General features: G+C 43.7%; 1 protein-coding gene across 4 annotated transcripts in view; it reads left to right on the top strand.

The window, feature by feature from the left end:
• The window catches only part of KIAA0319L (KIAA0319 like), a 101,774-nt gene that overhangs the window by 72,426 nt on the left and 11,697 nt on the right, over positions 1 to 17,651 (top strand). For all 4 annotated transcript variants that reach the window (XM_075996507.1, XM_075996501.1, XM_075996498.1 and 1 more), the window contains 9 exons: positions 1,777 to 1,909; positions 5,040 to 5,268; positions 6,577 to 6,700; positions 7,292 to 7,424; positions 9,184 to 9,332; positions 10,820 to 10,971; positions 11,341 to 11,479; positions 12,978 to 13,137; positions 17,038 to 17,180. In XM_075996507.1, coding sequence (XP_075852622.1) covers positions 1,777 to 1,909; positions 5,040 to 5,268; positions 6,577 to 6,700; positions 7,292 to 7,424; positions 9,184 to 9,332; positions 10,820 to 10,971; positions 11,341 to 11,479; positions 12,978 to 13,137; positions 17,038 to 17,180 — 1,362 coding nt within the window. The remainder of the gene's footprint in view (positions 1 to 1,776; positions 1,910 to 5,039; positions 5,269 to 6,576; positions 6,701 to 7,291; positions 7,425 to 9,183; positions 9,333 to 10,819; positions 10,972 to 11,340; positions 11,480 to 12,977; positions 13,138 to 17,037; positions 17,181 to 17,651) is intronic.

The following is a 17,651-nucleotide window of genomic DNA, read 5'->3' as shown; positions in this document are numbered from 1 at the left end:
GAGCTCTTACCCAGCCGTCACTGCCTAACGAGATTCTTACCAGCCTTCTCCTTGAGAGACCCGCAGCATGCACTCCACACCCTTGCCTGAGCTCTACCATTTTATTCCTCAGAGTAGTGTCACCTAATGAGTGATGTGAGAGGATTTCTGGGTCTTTGCCCTTGATCCTGCTGTTTGCAGGAGGTTTCTAGCCTGACTTCTCTCTGGTATTTGCTTGGTTCCTTTTGAGACCCATTAAGGCCCCATTACCCTGAACTGTCTTGGCACCAATAGTGGTTTTTGGCACAGGCAGTCACTGCTTTAGCAGAGGACTCAATAGCAAGGTTGAGCACTTCATGTTGGTGATTCTGGCAAACAGAGGAGGCTAGGAGAATAGCAGGCCAAGGGGGAAGAGAGAGAACAGGAAGAAGCACTTGTGATAGTGAGTGGTAGAAAGGGTTCACATAGTATTGCTTTATTTCATAGTTTTGAATAGGTCAAAGTTAAACGATATGTAAAGGTATACAGTGAATTATACCATCCCTGTCTCCCAACTGTCTAGTTTTCCTTCAGACAACCAATTATATTGTTATTTCATGTGCCCTCCCAGAGATATTTCATATACATATAAGAAAATACCTATATAGTCTTTATCCCTTGTTTGCACAATGAAAGCGTATTATATGTACTGTTATGTACAATGCTTTTTTCTTTATGTTGGAGAATTTTTCTAAATCAATACATAAAATGCTTATTCATTCTTTTTTAATGATTACATAGCATTCCATTGTATGAATGTATGATTTTATTATATGAATTCATACTTGTTTTCAATTTCTATTGATGACCATTGAGGTTACTTCTCTTCTTTTGCTATTACAAACAATATGACCATGAATAGTCTTGTAAATATGATTTTTTTTTTTTGAGACAGAGTCTCGCTTTGTTGCCTAGGCTAGAGTGAGTGCCGTGGCATCAACCTAGCTCACAGCAACCTCAAACTCCTGGGCTCAAGCAATCCTCCTGCCCCAGCCTCCCAAGTAGCTGGGACTACAGGCATGCGCCACCATGCCTGGCTAATTTTTTCTCTATATATTAGTTGGCCAATTAATTTCTTTCTATTTATAGTAGAGACGGGGTCTCGCTCTTGCTCAGGCTGCTTTTGAACTCCTGACCTCGAGCAATCTGCCCTCTTCGGCCTCGGAGAGTGCTAGGATTAGAGGTGTGAGCCACCGCGCCCAGCCTAAATATGATGTTTAACATACGTGCAAATATGTCTGTATGATAAATTCCTAAAAGAATTGCAGGGGCAAAGATAAATATTGCCAAATTACTCATTATAGAGGCTGTATCAATTTATGCTTCTATCATGAATAATGAGAGGGCCTCTTTCTATACTTTTACCCATATAATATGTTATGAAATTTTGGTCTTTACCAATCTGATAGGGTAAAAAATGCTAATCTCAAGTGTAATTTTAATTTGGATTTCTTTTAAGTGAAGTCGAATATTTTTTCATGTGTTTAAGAATTATTGATTTTCCTTTTTTCATACAGTAGCATTTTAACCAGAGGTTACTTGTGTTGGAGTCCTTGGAAAACTACACAGTAGAATATTCATAGAGAGGCAGAATGATCCCAATATTCCTAGGGAAGAAACACTCTGGAGAGAGAGTCTGTAATGTCAGGAAGTTTTCCTAGCTTCCAGGCTCTGGGTAGTTGCCCTGATTTGTGTAAACTGGGTAAGTGCTGAGACCCCACGTTCCCATGTTGTAACTGATGTTTCTTTATGGTCAAGAAAGCACTGATGATGATAAAATCGTCCAGTACCATTGGGAAGAACTTAAGGGGCCTCTGAGAGAAGAGAAGATTTCTGAAGACACAGCCATACTAAAACTAAGTAAGCTCGTCCCTGGGAACTACACTTTCAGGTAAATTAAGATTCAGCTTCAAGTTTACCATAGGCCATTATTTTTTCTCTCATGGGTTTTATGTTCTTATAGGAGTAACTCTAACAAATATCAGATTCGCTGTGGAGGTGGTTGGTAACATAGCCTTTGGTTCCATTGGTCCCCTGTGGTGATTGTGATCACAGCAGTGGTAACTTTTGAGGGCAAATGTCATTGCATAGCAGATTGGGATCTGCCCCAGTCAATCCTTCTCAAAGCCTTATCTAGCAGAGCTCTAAAAAATTTTTAGGATTTCTGTCATTAAATGAAAAGGCCCATCGTCCTTTGCCTTTTCTCAGGGAAAATCTATAAGGACCTTACCCCATTTTGTCTCTTGCTTTTGGAAAATGTTTTTCTATTTATTTATTTATTTATTTATTTATTTTTCAGGGTATTATGGGGGTACAAACATTTCGGTTACATGTTGTTCTCAATTTATGATACCTCAAAATCTTTACCTTTGGCTAGAGGTTTGTTTGAATATGATTTATAGGATCCTTCTCTTTCGGGGCTTTTTGAAGAAAGAAAAGTACTTTTGGGAACGGTGTTGATATTCTAAATGTGATTAATAAGGCTTTGAAGCTGACTGCAGAGTAATCCTCATGTTTGCAAAGTTCCTTGTATGTTACAGAGCACTTGCACATGAGTATCATACAAACATCACATGCAGATGATTCCGTCTTCATTTTACAGCTTAGAAAAATGAGGTTTCTCTGGGGTCTCACACAACTGGAACTTAAATGCAGATTTTCTAACCCCCATGCCAATGCTCATTCTGTTTTTTCCTTCACTTTATCCATGTATATTTTGTTTCTGCTTCCTTGAGTACTCTTGTCTGTTGAATTTTGCCCATCCTTAAGGACCTGCTGAATTTCCACGAGTCTCTCAGAGATCCCACCAGGGGGAGAGAATATGACTCTGCCCGTTTCCTGTCTCACTCATTGCCTCTATCTGGAACCTACCATAGTGTGACGGCTTATTCATGTGTGTTTGTGTTCCCATGGATCTGAGATTAATCACATTGTGGATGCTGCCAGGGACACTGAAATGAGTGTCCTAGCACAACACCTACACATAAATCAATATGCAAGTTCTGATTTAGCCATATTCCCATTGGTTCAAGACTTTAGGTGAATAAAAAGTAGCTGCCAATACAAGATTGGAGTCTTCTCACTGACTTAAAATGGAAATTTGAGTTGTTTTTTACCTCAGATTTCTAATATAGGATTTTTTCCATTTATAGAATTAAGCCTGGGCCAGGTTGATGCTTTTTAAAAATGGTAACAGCTAATATTTCTTGAACATATACTATGTGCTAAGTACTACTCTGAGCTCTTTGCTTGCTACTGCAAGCATCTCATTTGATTCTTACAATAGGTATTACAGTTATTCTCATTTTACACATTAGGAAATTTTGACACAAAGAGATTAAGTAACTTGTTCAACCAAGCTCACACAAGCAGTCTGACTCCAGAGTCTGAGCTTTTAACCACCATGTTGGCCTACAGTTTTTTGGTGGATGGGGTATTGATTGAGAGCAATTCTTTTTTCCTAGTCCTCAATTTTTTGTTTATTCAATGAAATGATGGGATTGGATTAGGCAGTAAGGCCTATTCTGGTGGGGATTCACTCACCTTTTCCTCTCTCCTACTTTTAAATAGCAGTCTCCTCTTTCCCCAGCCCCATCTTCAGCTGCTGTTTGGTTCTGGGATCTCTACATGGCAGCTGGGGACTGTTTGAGGTAAAAGTCACAGTATCGGGCAGCTGCCGTTTTGCCGTCTGTCTATAACTTGCTTTTATTCTGACATAGGAGATAAGTGAGATATGTTAAAAACAAACAAACAAACAACAACAAAAAAAAACAGAAACACACACACACACACACAAACCTGTAAAAACAGCAGGAAACTAGGAAAAGAGACAAAACGTCTGTGAATTTTTCTTTTCCAGATATTTCCTGATTTGTTCATACATGTGTGTCTGAAGTTTTTGTGCCTTTTTTCTAAAGGCTGTAGTACCAAAAATCTCCTTCAGATCATAGGTAAAAGGTGAGATTGTGAGAGAAAACCCCGCAGATGTCTGGCTCTCACTGTGGCTGGTGGTGAGATTTAAACAAACCGCATGTCTTTTCTGTGCTTTTCCTCTTCCTGTCAGCAAAATGGAAGGATCCCAAACCTCCTAGCTTGCTTATACTCACATTGTGAGGTGGCATGAGAAGCTTTAGGCTGTTCATCTGGAAGGCATCATTTAGGTAAAAGCTTGCTCTCATAAATGAATATTTTTTTTTCCTCTTGCAAATCCTATGTCTCACTGGCACAAACCGTAGGACTGTTGCGTAGGAGAATTCATTTTCATCTCAAGCTCCTGCCTTACTGGAGCCAGCCCTCCTGGTTCGTCCCAGAGGCTGTCTGCCCAGGATGTCCATTCTTGTGACATGTATACAACTGAAATAGGACGATGTGAGGACAGCCCACCACAGACAGAGCTCACTGTATTTAGTGTAGTGTCTTCACACTCCACAGGAGTAGGGACTAGGAATTACTTAAGACTTGGTTTCTGAGCTTTGGAATCCGAGCACTGGGCTTGCATCTTTGCTCACTGTGTAGCCCTGGGCATGTTACTTTGCCTCTCTAAACCTCCTATAAAGTGGAATCGATGATTCCTGCTCTGTATGGTTGTTCTGAGGGCCCTATCAGACCGTGCTTGTAAAGGTCTCCGCACACAGATGCGTGCAGGCAGCAGAGCAAAAGGGGACTAGAGACATAATGCCTGCATTCAGACCCTGACGGCACTACTGTCAAGTTGTATGCCCTTGGGCAAGTTACCATACCTCTCTTTGTCTTGATCTCCTCCGTGTGTAAGGAGTAAAGTTAAGATAATACTGTATAAAGCTGTTGTGAGGGTTTAATGAGACATAAAGCACTTGGAACAGTGCCTAGCACATGAACCCTCATTCAGTGTTAGCTTCTAGTAGGACTTCTCTGCCTTTGCAATGAGACTGTGTAAGAATAGGTAACCTTTGTATTTATTAACATTGATTTTCAGTCCTCTAGTGTTTACTCTTCTTTCCTTAAACCCATCCCTGATTGAATTCTTCTCTCTGCCTTGATAGCTTGACTGTAGTAGATTCTGATGGAGCTACCAATTCTACGACTGCAAGCCTGACCGTGAACAAAGCTGTGGATTACCCCCCTATTGCCAACGCAGGCCCCAACCAAGTGATCACCCTGCCCCAAAACTCCATCACCCTCTTTGGAAACCAGAGCACTGATGATCACGGCATCACCAGCTATGAGTGGTCACTGAGCCCAAACAGCAAAGGGAAGGTGGTGGAGATGCAGGTAGGAGGGAATAGTTTCTGTCTTTTCTTGCCCAGGGGAAGTAGAGCTGCTGGACTGGGCCACTCATCAAGGCTCACTTCTACTCCATTTTCATTACCAAAGTCAGATTTGTGCATAGAACATTGAGATTTTTAAAAACAAACCCAGAAGGGGCCTTTTAGGGGCCTTTGATTAACATGTTACCAAAAATCTTCAGTGTTTAATATTAAAAGAAAAAGCTGGATAAGAAATGTTAATTGTTCTGGATGACTCCAGAGAATCACACTATTTAGAATCTACAAGGGTGCAAATCTTAGTGAGCTCTGTTACAAGTTGGAGTAGGTTGTCTGACTAGTTGGTGAATATCTTCTTTCTGGCGACATATAAGAAGGGTCTGGATCTGCCACCAGGCAGGTAATGTAAATGAAGAAAACTGGATGGGAGCTGTGCTAGACCCGAGAGCTTAAACCCTGACCAAAGGGGTGAGCTGCTATTCTTCAGATCCAGCTTGTTGTTGCTACATGGAAGTGTGGTCCCAATATTGCTTGATAATCTAGATTTTTAAGAGAAGACAGAAATTGAGACCTTTATGTGAAAATTTCCAACTTTTAAGATACCACAGGCCAAACAAAATGTCTGCAAGCTGGATTCAGCCGACAGGCTGCCAGTTTTTGCCCACTGTTCTGCAGGAAGCTCCTGCATTGGAAGTTTGCCCTGAATTATTTATAATTTTCGTTCTGATACTCAAGATTCTGTGTTTCTAGATTTCAGGCATGACTTAAAGCCCACATTTTACCTTGCTTTAATTAGGTATTATGTTCGGTTTTTCTGTTGTCACAGAATATATACAAACCTGTAAGGGGACAGCGTGGTGTCATAGAGCATCTTGAGTTGCTGCCATGTTTCATGGAGATGACTTTGTTAGGATCACTGTGTAGCCTCAGAAGGAAAAGGACCTTTTTAAATAGTGTTTTTAAAACTGGGTCATTTTATTATATGTTCATGGTGTTCTTTCTGGTTTGAATCATAGAGACTGACCTTGGTAATCTCTGTACATTTTCCCATATTCCCTTCTCCTGTGAGAGCTCTGGCTTTGTTTGAAACTGCTGCTGTGTCAGGGAGGGTTGTTCCTTTGAAGGGGGAAACTTATAGCAGGATGTCTCATGATGTCTGATTTCAACATTCACTAATTATGCTGAACTGGGAGGTAATAGTCCACTGCCAACTTACATTTAGAAAACTGGTTGAATTGTGTCTACCAAAGTGTGAATTATTGTGTGATGTTGTGATTCTGGGAGTCCACTTTTCCACTTCTGTATTTATATGCAGGGTGTTAGAACACCAACCCTGCAGCTCTCTGCAATGCAAGAAGGAGACTACACTTACGAACTCACAGTGACTGACACAATAGGACAGCAGGCCACCGCTCAAGTGACTGTTATTGTGCAGCCTGGTAAGCTCCAGCCTTGTGGTTCAGGCAGGCTCTTTCATTGGCTGGCAGAGAGGAGGGCTGGGTTCTGAGCTTATGAGGGTAGAACCAATCCACAGGACCTCAGGTGACTGCTGTCGTCCCTTCCCCTTGTCCTTTCTTCATAGCTAAAGTGTACTTCTCAGCCTCAGCTTGTGCCTTCCCCTTGGCTAGTTATTGTGCCTTTGAGGTGACCTAAGGGATAGAGTCTATACCATCCCAAATCCTACCATGTCCTTTAATGACTTGCTTAAAACTCACTTCCTCAGGAAAGCCTTGTCTCATCACTCACACCCTTTCATTTGAATTCTTGTAGCATTAGATTTCAAATTTAGTATGGCATTATAGCTTCACTATGTTCTACTATGTTTCTTTCAGAATTGTTTGGTATGTTTCAGTCTCTTCATATTTTTCATTGAGAGCTCCCCAATGGTAACCAGATCCCCCACAGTATCTGACAGTTCTGTGGGCTGAAAGGCAGAGTTCCCATGGCTTCCAGAACATATGTCCCAATTGGTTTCTCTCCTTTTCCCACCTGGACTGGCTGCTTTTGACCTCCAAATTTCTGTCTTCTAGAAAACAACAAGCCTCCTCAAGCAGATGCAGGCCCAGATAAAGAGCTCACCCTTCCTGTGGACAGCACAACCCTGGATGGCAGCAAAAGCTCCGATGATCAGAAAATTATCTCATATCTTTGGGAAAAAACACAGTAAGTAGTGACACAGAATCCTTACTTATGCAAAGCCCCTGAAGAGCAAGGTTTTATTTGCTTTTAAGAGTTGACTTGCTCTTATTGGCTTATCCTAGGGGGTGGCTGAGGAAAAAATGTTTGCAATTCCAAACTTCAACTCTAAGAAAATGATATTATAAGTAATTTTTGTAAGGAAAAAAAATGCTTGCCATCAGTCAATCTTCAGGTAGTACTGTGTGATCTGGTGCTTTTGCAGGTACAATCCATCTGCTGAAATGCATAGTTTAATTACACTTGAGAGGCAGGATGGAAGGGGTAATGGAGCAGAAAAATACTGTTGCTCAAAATTAACTGGGGAAGGCTGGCAGGGGGGATGGGGCAGAGCAGCTATTAAGAAGAATTGAAAATCCATCTATAAAATGAAAGCATTACTCTGTTATTGCTTCCTTGAAGACACCATTTACCAATTAAGTTCGAGGCCAAAGGCAGTAACAAAAATAATACTAATTAAACTGAAATTACCTAACTGAACCATTCCTGGTTCTCACAGTTTCTTCAGCTCCTTTAAGCCATAACAAATGGAACTCAGATTATATGCAGGATCCCATAGGAAGCAAAAGAATTCAAAGAAGAGTTAAAAGCATTCTCAGTTTCCAAAGGTAGCAACCATAGGACAGACTGGGTTTTTTGTTTTTTATTTTGTTTTTATTTTTCGACTACGGCATTAGAGATGGGTGGAAAGGGCTTTGATTTGACTATAGAAACTCCTCGACTTAATGATTGCTGAGTTGGATTCTAGAAATTATTAATATTTCCCTCAGCTCTTGTTTCTGTCTTTTGGAGAACATAATGTTCCTCAGCCCAGGGTGTTTTAATTGCAATTGTTTATTGAAGATACGGCTGATAAAGCTTTCAGCTGAATTTTATTAGTGTTTACAGCAGAGATAATGCTTGGCATAGCTTCTTGGAAGAGAATCTGTTTCAGGAGGAGCTACTAGAGTCAGAGGATAATCAGTTTGAAAAGCAAAACAAAGCAAATTCTGGATGTGTGCAGATTTCTGTGGTTGTCCTGTAGTTTTAGAAAGCTCTGAGACGTTGTGATCCTTGAGCAGAAGGGCTCTCTGGTCATGTACATCTTGTGCTGGGTGTTGGTACAGAGCTCACTCTGCTGATCAGGCTGCTCTCTGAGGCCACAAAGGGAGAAGGAAGGACATGGGGTGTCCTGGGTCCTCTGTGGCCCCTGTCCAGGAGCTGGAGGGAGCTTTGCTTATAGAGCCACTGAGGAGGTGGTGATTTTGTCCTGAGAGTTCCTCTGCAGCCTTGGCCTGTTTCCTTTCCTCGACTTTTCATCAGGAGGGATTTGGGCATGTGTTTAAGAATGCATTTTGCTTCTTTGCTGGCAAGGGCTGAACCAACTACTGGGCCAGAAATGCTTTTCAGAAACATCACTCTTTTGATCAGAGGCCTCTCAGAGAACTTTCTTCCTTTCACAAACTGGAACGGTAAAGAGTTCAAGTGTTCTAGAAGCTCATATAAAGGAGAAGGCTAGATGTGTTTGAAAGCTGGTGAATGGAATTTTCTGACCAGCAGGTAGCCTGTATTTTGGGGCCAAATAATACTTTGTCCAAAGAGAATATTTTTAAACATTTCCTGTCAAGATCTGGGAAACAATAGTTCATGTCTTAGCTAAGGCAATAATTGTCTCCTCCTGCTGAGTCAAGGGCGGCAGAGCTGCAGACAGGTACAACTCCACCCTCTGGATTCTTTCTTTGTCCAGGGGACCTGACGGGGTGCAGCTCGAGAACGCTAACAGCAGTGTTGCCACTGTGACCGGGCTTCAAGTGGGGACCTATGTGTTCACCTTGACTGTCAAAGATGAGAGGAACCTGCAAAGCCAGAGCTCTGTGAATGTCATTGTCAAAGAAGGTACCTCTCTGCCTCGGGTTTGTGCAGCAGCCTCTTTGGGTCAGATAGCTGAGAAATTCATCATGTCTTGTTTGATTGCAGAAATTAGTTAGAGACAAGGTGGAGAAGAAGGGTGAGGGCAGCTGTTATTTTCTTTTCTAAAACAACCCTTAACTGAGATTGACTGTAAGGTGAATTTTAATTTCCCTCCCTCCTCCTCTCTTATCCTCTCTCCCCCTCCCCCATCCTTCTTCCATATCTTCCCCTGCTTTCTCCCACTGTCCTTCCCTCTTTCCCTTCCTTCCTTCCTTTCACCATTGAATAGGGAAAGAATTAGAATTCTTTTCTTTCCATTTTTATTTTGCCCCTGTGCTGCCAAGACCTGGGGTTTCTGTGATTCTCCTGTTGGCTACAGTGACACCTGCTGTCAGACCTTAGAATGACAGCTGCACTGCAGGCAGCTGCCTGTGATTGTCCTAGGATATGAGCCTGCAAGCTGAGGCCAGCTCGGAGGCAAGAGTTGACAGGTCTTGCTCTGGTTTGTAGCCATGACTACCAGCAAGGGGCTTGGGAGAAGGCCATAGCTGAGAGTAGGAAAAACCATCAGATATGTAGGTGACCTCCAGATACAGTATACTGAGCTGAGTGAATACTGAGTATACATCTGAGTTAACAAATCTTCAAGTGGAGCTCAGAATAAGAGAGCTTCAAGGCCGGGCGCTGTGGCTCACGCCTGTAATCCTAGCTCTTGGGAGGCCGAGGCGGGCGGATTGCTCAAGGTCAGGAGTTCAAAACCAGCCTGAGCAAGAGCGAGACCCCGTCTCTACTATAAATAGAAAGAAATTAATTGGCCAACTGATATATATATATAAAATTAGCCGGGCATGGTGGCGCATGCCTGTAGTCCCAGCTACTTGGGAGGCTGAGGCAGGAGGATTGCTTGAGCCCAGAAGTTTGAGGTTGCTGTGAGCTAGGCTGACGCCACGGCACTCACTCTAGCCTGGACAACAAAGTGAGACTCTGTCCCAAAAAAAAAAAAAAAGAGAGCTTCAAGTGGGGCTCTCTTTTTCTCTTGTAGAGTACCAGTAAAAGAATAAAAAAAATTAATACATTCAGAGAATAACATTTTAATATGTTTCAAATGAGCATTTGTGGTATCAGCTGGATGAAACCTGAACTCTAAGGCTTTATGCTACTTTGGGTGTTTGTTTCCACATACCTGCAAAATACAAAAACGGATTCCTTTTGGGAAGGCTGCTATGGGAAAAGCACGCTAGCCCCCTCTATTGTATGGTGTCAGGAGAACACTTCTCTGGGTAGGACAGGGGTCTCAGGACTGCAGTACTGATAGCTTTAAATCTATACCATTGGTTGCTGCTGTGGACAGGCACTTATAACAGTTCTCCATGTAAGATGCTCTTGATGTGTAATTTCCCCATAAGCATCATGAGGATGCTTGTCTTCTTTTCCAGAATGGCACATTATTTCAGCGATTTCTCTTTTGTTAGAAATGAACAAACCACCTATAGCCAAGATAACTGGGAATGTGGTGATCACCTTGCCCACAAACACAGCAGAGCTGGATGGTTCCAAGTCCTCTGATGACAAGGGAATAGTCAGCTACCTTTGGACTCGGGATGAGGGGAGCCCAGCAGCAGGCGTAAGTGTGGCAGGGGCTGGACAGCTACACAGGGTCTAGGTGGCAAGATGGGGGGAAGAGGAAGAGCCGTGCATTCCAGTATCTGTTTTAACAAAGTGTTGACCAAGTGGCCCCTAGTAACATACCTGGATTGGTCTCTGAAATCCAGGAAGGTTGAGTGACTTGCTCAGGGTCATTCCATAAGCTAGTGTGGCACAGGATGGATTTCTCTCCCTTGATCCTCACAGCTGTGGGTTCTAACGCTGAGAAATTGCCCAGGGTTGAAATGGCCCAGCCCAGAGAGACTCAGTTGTCGCAGAAGCAGCAACTGATTCCAAGAAAGGAGTGGTGTCTTTTTCTGCAACCTAACCATGTTGTTCACTCCTACAGGAGGTATTAAATCACTCTGACCATCACCCTATCCTCTTTCTTTCCAACCTGGTTGAGGGAACCTACACATTTCACCTGAAAGTGACCGATGCAAAGGGTGAGAGTGACACAGACCGGACCACTGTGGAGGTGAAACCTGGTGAGTGGAATTGTGGGTCAGCCAATCAAGGCATCTGTCCTAAGACCCCTTCCCCCAATGTGGACACAGCCAGATGGCATGTCCAGCTTTTTAAAAAAAAATCTAGAAACCCCAAGCTGAAAAATCCTTAGAGACTGTTTCAACAATACCCCCCTACCCACGCAGGAATATAGACCTCCCCATCTCACATCAGATGGAGAGACCGACTCAGAGAGGGCAGGGCTTGCTCAGCGTCACACAGCAGTTGTGTCAGAGCCAGGCCTTTGTGCCCCTAGTCCAGCACTTTCTCCTTTATGTGTGACTGATGAGAGGGCTCAGGGTGCTTTGGGAATCTGAGCACAGGAATAGCTTGAGTCATGATGTCTCATCAGCACCCAGATGCAGAAAACAATTTATTTTTATAAGTTGAGCCTCAGGCTTTATCTGACAACCCAGGGAAGGTAAAGTAACTAATGTCCTTTACATTTCTCAGTTGCAGAAATAAAGTTTCCTTCTTAAATAGAACCATGTTTTTGTTTTGCTTTGAGGCTAATTTGGTGATAGGGAGGAACTGAGTGTGGAGGTGGGGTAGAGCTTTATAAATTCCTGAGCTTCTGATGAGAAGGTATTAACTTCACACCTACTCTATTATCTAGGCCAAGCTCATGTGTGGATGCCTTAGATGGGAGGGGGGCTTGGGCGGCCTTCTGATCCTTGTCCTGGCTCTGGGAAGGACAACAGCCGAGACACCATGAAGTCTTCTCTGTATTTAAAGTCAGATCACAGATAGTCTACTAATTACGTATTATACATCAGAACAGGCAAATGGTGCATTCAAGTATGTAAATAAGGCCTTCTGAACAATCAATTTGAAATTCCAAATGTAGAACAGTCTTTAGGACACATTCTAAAGGAAAGCACGATGGTCTCAGTTTTAGAGTGGTACAAAGACAGTGCAGCTGCGGTGCATCTCCCAGAGCAGCCTTGTTTCTTGGCTGCCTGGGTTTTCTTTGTGTTTCTTTCTGTATTTAAACCTTTAGGGACAGATGCATTCCCATTACTGAGAAGATTGTTGAGATGGATGTTTTCCCTCCCATTGTTGTAGGCAAAGTACAGCAAGTCACTGGAAATCAGATGTGAGTCAGGAGAAATTGCCTGATACCCACTTGGCCTGGATTGCTGAGCAATGCAGTTGCAGAGGCTTTTTAGAACAAATGCTTAAGTGTTTCTCTCTCCTCCACTCTCTCTTCAGTACCTCCCCCCACAGCCATTGCCTCATAGCTTTATCCCCAGCACATGTGTGGGAATTCTCAGGTTGGTACAGAGACCAGCAGTGCTTTAGAAGCTTTCCAGGCCAGCCCCTGATTGTCTTATCAGGAATTCACTATTGTCCCTTTCCACCGGAAGGACATCTGAATGCTCTCAGTACTGTCTCTCCTGTGCCAAAGCAAATGCACAGTGGCAGGTCTATGTTAACTCTCCTACTTCTAAAGCCATGACTGATCCACATGCTTTCCAGATCCCAGGAAAAACAACCTGGTGGAGATCATCTTGGATGTCAACGTCAGTCAGCTAACTGAGAGGCTGAAGGGGATGTTCATCCGCCAGATTGGGGTCCTCCTGGGGGTGCTGGATTCCGACATCATTGTGCAAAAGATTCAGCCGTACACGGAGCAGAGGTAGCTGGGCAATGAATGGGGGGAGAAAAGGAAAGACCAGGGTTCCCCTGGGCTTCTTGATTAAGCCAACAAGCAGTGTGGCCAGATAGAGAAGGGTGGGCGCTCTGACCAGGAACCACACGTGTTGTCCATTTCTTCGATGGACCTCTCTCTCTTCTAGTGCAGGTGACAGACTCATACTAGACAGCAGAGCTCTGGGGTACAAAGTCAAAGGAGGTCCACTATGTTTGAAGGCCACAGTCCAGGAAGGGAGTTGATCAAGTAAATGATCAAGATGATCAAGTAAATAGAACATCAGTACAGGATGGGCTTGATGCAACGTGTGGCACTGTGGTGACACCAAGCAAGGGCAGTTGATTCTTCCAGGACAGTTGGGGTAGACATAGTCCAGAAATTTTCTAGAGGAAGGAAAACTTGAATTTACCAGGCATAGAAGGCCTAGGAAGAAATTCAGGAAAGGGGAACATTGTGAGCAGTGGCCCTGTGGTATGAGAGTTCAGGGTTTCTCCTGGAAGTCATTTGCTTCAGAGTCCTTGGATGTGGCAGAAGACAAGGCTGGCCATGGGGTACTGAGAACAGTTATATGCAAGCCAGGGAGTTGTGTTTTAATAGTTTGGGAAGAAGGACCCAAGTCTGTTTTTTGTGTGTAATGTTTTGTTTCTAAAGCAAGGAAATTCCATAGTTAGATTTTTTATTTTTTAAGGGAGATCAAGGTGTCTGTCCTGAGACCCCTTCCCCCCAGTATGGATGCAGCCAGATGGCATGTCCAGCTTTTTAAAAATATCTAGAAACCCCAAGCTGAAAAATCCTTAGAGACTGTTTCAACAATACCCCTCTACCCACGCAGGAATATAGACCTCCCCATCTCACATCAGATGGAGAGACCGACTCAGAGAGGGCAGGGCTTGCTCAGCGTCACACAGCAGTTGTGTCAGAGCCAGGCCTTTGTGTCCCTAGTCCAGCACTTTCTCCTTTATGTGTGACTGATGAGAGGGCTCAGGGTGCTTTGGGAATCTGAGCACAGAAGAGCTTGAGTCATGATGTCTCAGAGGTTAGACTAAAACAGGAGGAGATCGAAGACTAGGAGACCAAACAGGAAGCTTCTGAGGTAGTCCAGTGAAAAGGCGATAAAACCTGAATTAAGGTAGTGGCAGAAGAAGAGAAGAAATTAAAAGAACTTCAGAGGTAAAGCAACAGGACATGTCAGCCCTTTAGGAGTAAAAGCCAATGAGGCATTAAATGTGAGGGTTACTGTTTGGATGCCTGGATGGGTGGTTCAGGCCATTAACTGAGATTAGGCAGGCAGAAGGAACCAGTTTCAGTGACTGAATTTGGGGTTTCTTCATGGGAAGATCTTCCATCAGATATGCAAGTAAATGCTGGAACTTGTGGAAGGAAAAGTCCGAGATCATCCATATGGTCAGGAGTCCAAGCAATGAGGATGGGTGGGTCACACCAGGAGAGCGTCAGGAGGGGTGAGGACAGAACTCTGGAGAGCACCATTATTTAAAGAGGAGGCAGAAAAAGAAAGTAGCAACGGAAACTAAGAAACAGCAGTTAGGAGGTGGCAGGACAGCCAGCTGGGAATGATCTGCTGAGAGTTAAGGGGTGACCTGACAGTGGGGGGCTGCCAAAGGATTTCGGTGCTACAGGGATGAAGGGGTGGTGAGACACAAAACAGGCCTTTGGGTTTGTGATCAGTGGATCATCAGAATATAGTGAGAGCATTTTATGTGGATACTTGGGGCAGAGGATAGATTTCATGGTTTGAGGATATATAGAGATGGTAAGGATAATATCCCTTCATTTGAAGAAGTTGGTGCCAAAAATAATATGGAAGATAGGATGAAAAGAACATCTTTTAAAGACAGGAACTACTTGAGCATTTGTGTAGACTGAGGGGAATGTGCAGAGGAAAAGGAGGTGGGAGTGAGGGTAATAAATGGAGGCAGGTCTGGGAGGCTGGCCAGGTCAGAGATACAAGGTGAGAGACACAAGGTGCCAGCTCTAGCTACACAATAAGAGTTACCTGGAGCTTTTGTGTACTTACCACTGCCCAAGCCTCAGCCCCAGAGATTATGATCCAGTTGGCTGCAGTGGCGCCTGGGCCCCTAAAATGTAAAAGCTCCCAGGTGAATTTAACATGCAGTTGGGGTTTGCTGGGTCAGAGACAGAATGATTAAGACTGCTTTTTAAAGCTATGCTCAGCAACCTGAGAGTAGGAACAGGGCACATGGCTGCTTGGGTTGGTCCAAGTTAGTGGGAATCGGCTGGGTAGAGGCAGCAGAAAGACTAACGTGCTGGGAAGAGTGTTGTTGACGTATTTGCCATCACTGCATATGGGGCATGAGGAAGAGGGAAACATCTGGATTTTTCTAGGCTTCTGGCTTGGTCAAGATTGACTTAGTTGAGGAATTCAGGAGGAGCATGGGATTGGAGGAAAATGGTCTATCACAGTGGGAAAGAGCACGGCCTTGCACTAGTCAGACCCAGTTCTGAGCCCTGCCCGGTCCGTGTTAGCCCCACCACAGCGGGCAGGTGCCGTCTCCTCTCTGAACCTGTCTGATGACCTGTGAAAATACTGGTGCCTATTTATAGGGCTGTTATTGAGGATTAAATAAGACAATGTTTGTATAGTCCCTAATAATGTTCAACGAATGGTTGTTATTATGAGTTTATTTTGAGACATGTTGGATTTGAGGCATCTGTGGAAGATCTGGGGTATTTCCACAAGCATTTGTAGATACAGATGGGTCACTAGGGAGAGACGTGAGGAGAGGAGATTTGAGGGTTATTGGTATATAGACAGATGTCGAGACTATAAGCATGGATTAGCTAACTGGGAGAAAATAATGGGGAATGGACCACAAGTCTTTTATGGTAAGAGTTTACCTATTGATTCTAGACTTTATAAAAATATCCTGTTGTTAGCCTCACTGTGCAGCAAGTCTTCAGAGTCTATACCAGTGCTTCCAAACTTTTATGTCACGCCACACATAGAAAATGATGCTATTTATATGGCACCTTGGGATAAACAGACAAGGCAACTTGTACTGTAGGCAGCTGGTGTGGGACATCCAGGTCCCACCCGGCCATGCTGCATACTCAGGGGATTGATATCTTGGGCCCACTAATAAACCAATGTGGCCCGCTGATTGAGAAGGTTCTATTTATGAGACTAACATGGAGCCCAAGAAGCAGCTACCAAAAATTAAGACTAAGACATAGAGGATAGATTTTGTGTTAACCAGATGTGAGTTCAAACATGGTTTGTCTTGGACAGAAATTGACAGAAAGCAAACATTGTGGGGATAGAGTAATATAATTTTGTCACAGCCATACCATTGTGTAGGGTCTTGTATTCTTGCTGTCATAATAACAATCATTTTGGCTATGTTTTGACCCATGGATAATCTTTGATGCTATCCAGCAGTTTACATTTACAAAGCATTGTGGTTTGTCTTACAAGTAACGCAAGTGCAAACCCAGCAGCACTTCTGTCTTAACTCTAAAGAGGCTGACAGTGGGACGTAGCTATACCAAATCCCTGGTTTTCTCACCCTCCAGTTAGCCATTTGGAATGGGTCCTCCCTCTTGTTAGCTGGGGCAGTTTATGGCATTTGTAAAAGAATAGGCTTTAGAATCAGACATAACAGCGTTGGGATCTGGCTCTGCCATAAACAACTGTGTGACCTTGGGCAAGTTACTTAACCCCTCTGAGCTCCAGTGTTGTCCTCTGTAAAATGGAGGTGACACTGACAGCACCTTCTCACTGGCTTGCAGTGACAGAATGCATATAATATTTAGCACAGCGTCTGGCACAAGCAGAGGAAGTAGTAATGGTAGCTGCTGCTGCTGGGGATAGCTTCAGCTCATTCATCCTGTTCCATGTCTCTGCAGCACCAAGATGGTATTTTTTGTTCAAAACGAGCCTCCCCACCAGATCTTCAAAGGCCATGAGGTGGCAGCGATGCTCAAGAGCGAGCTGCAGAAGCAGAAGGCAGACTTTCTTATATTCGGAGCCCTGGAAATCAATACTGTCAGTGAGTAATTCTGGGAAGTTGGGAGCAAGAGCCTGCCTAGTACCTTCTGTGCGCCTGTCAGTCCCCACTGCCCTTTGCCTAGTACCTTCTGTGCGCCTGTCAGTCCCCACTGCCCTTGGCCTTCATCTCCCTTTCTCTGGGAACATGGAGATAATCATTTTCCTCCACCACCATTATTCTGAAAGAGTCCTTATTTATCACAGGGGTTCTTAACCTGGGGCCCAAGGGCCCCTGAGACAGCGTTTGGGCGCCGTGAGCTTGAATGGGCAAAAGTTGCATCCTTGTTTTCAGTAACCTCTTATTTTCACTTTCCCTCGATGATGAAGGTAGCAACAAACTACAGTAGTAGCAACCTGTGAATTTGAGGCAATAGAAATCACAAATAATTCCATATCACATTATATGATGAGATACCATTTTATTCATCACTATTTCAAAATTTTGATAGTTGTTAGAGCCACTTACAGCTCT

The sequence above is a fragment of the Microcebus murinus genome, chromosome 2 (genome assembly GCF_040939455.1).
Source record: "Microcebus murinus isolate Inina chromosome 2, M.murinus_Inina_mat1.0, whole genome shotgun sequence".
Lineage (NCBI taxonomy): Eukaryota > Metazoa > Chordata > Mammalia > Primates > Cheirogaleidae > Microcebus > Microcebus murinus.
The sequence above is the reverse complement of the archived record's forward strand: the minus strand, read 5'-3'. Positions and strand labels throughout refer to the sequence as shown.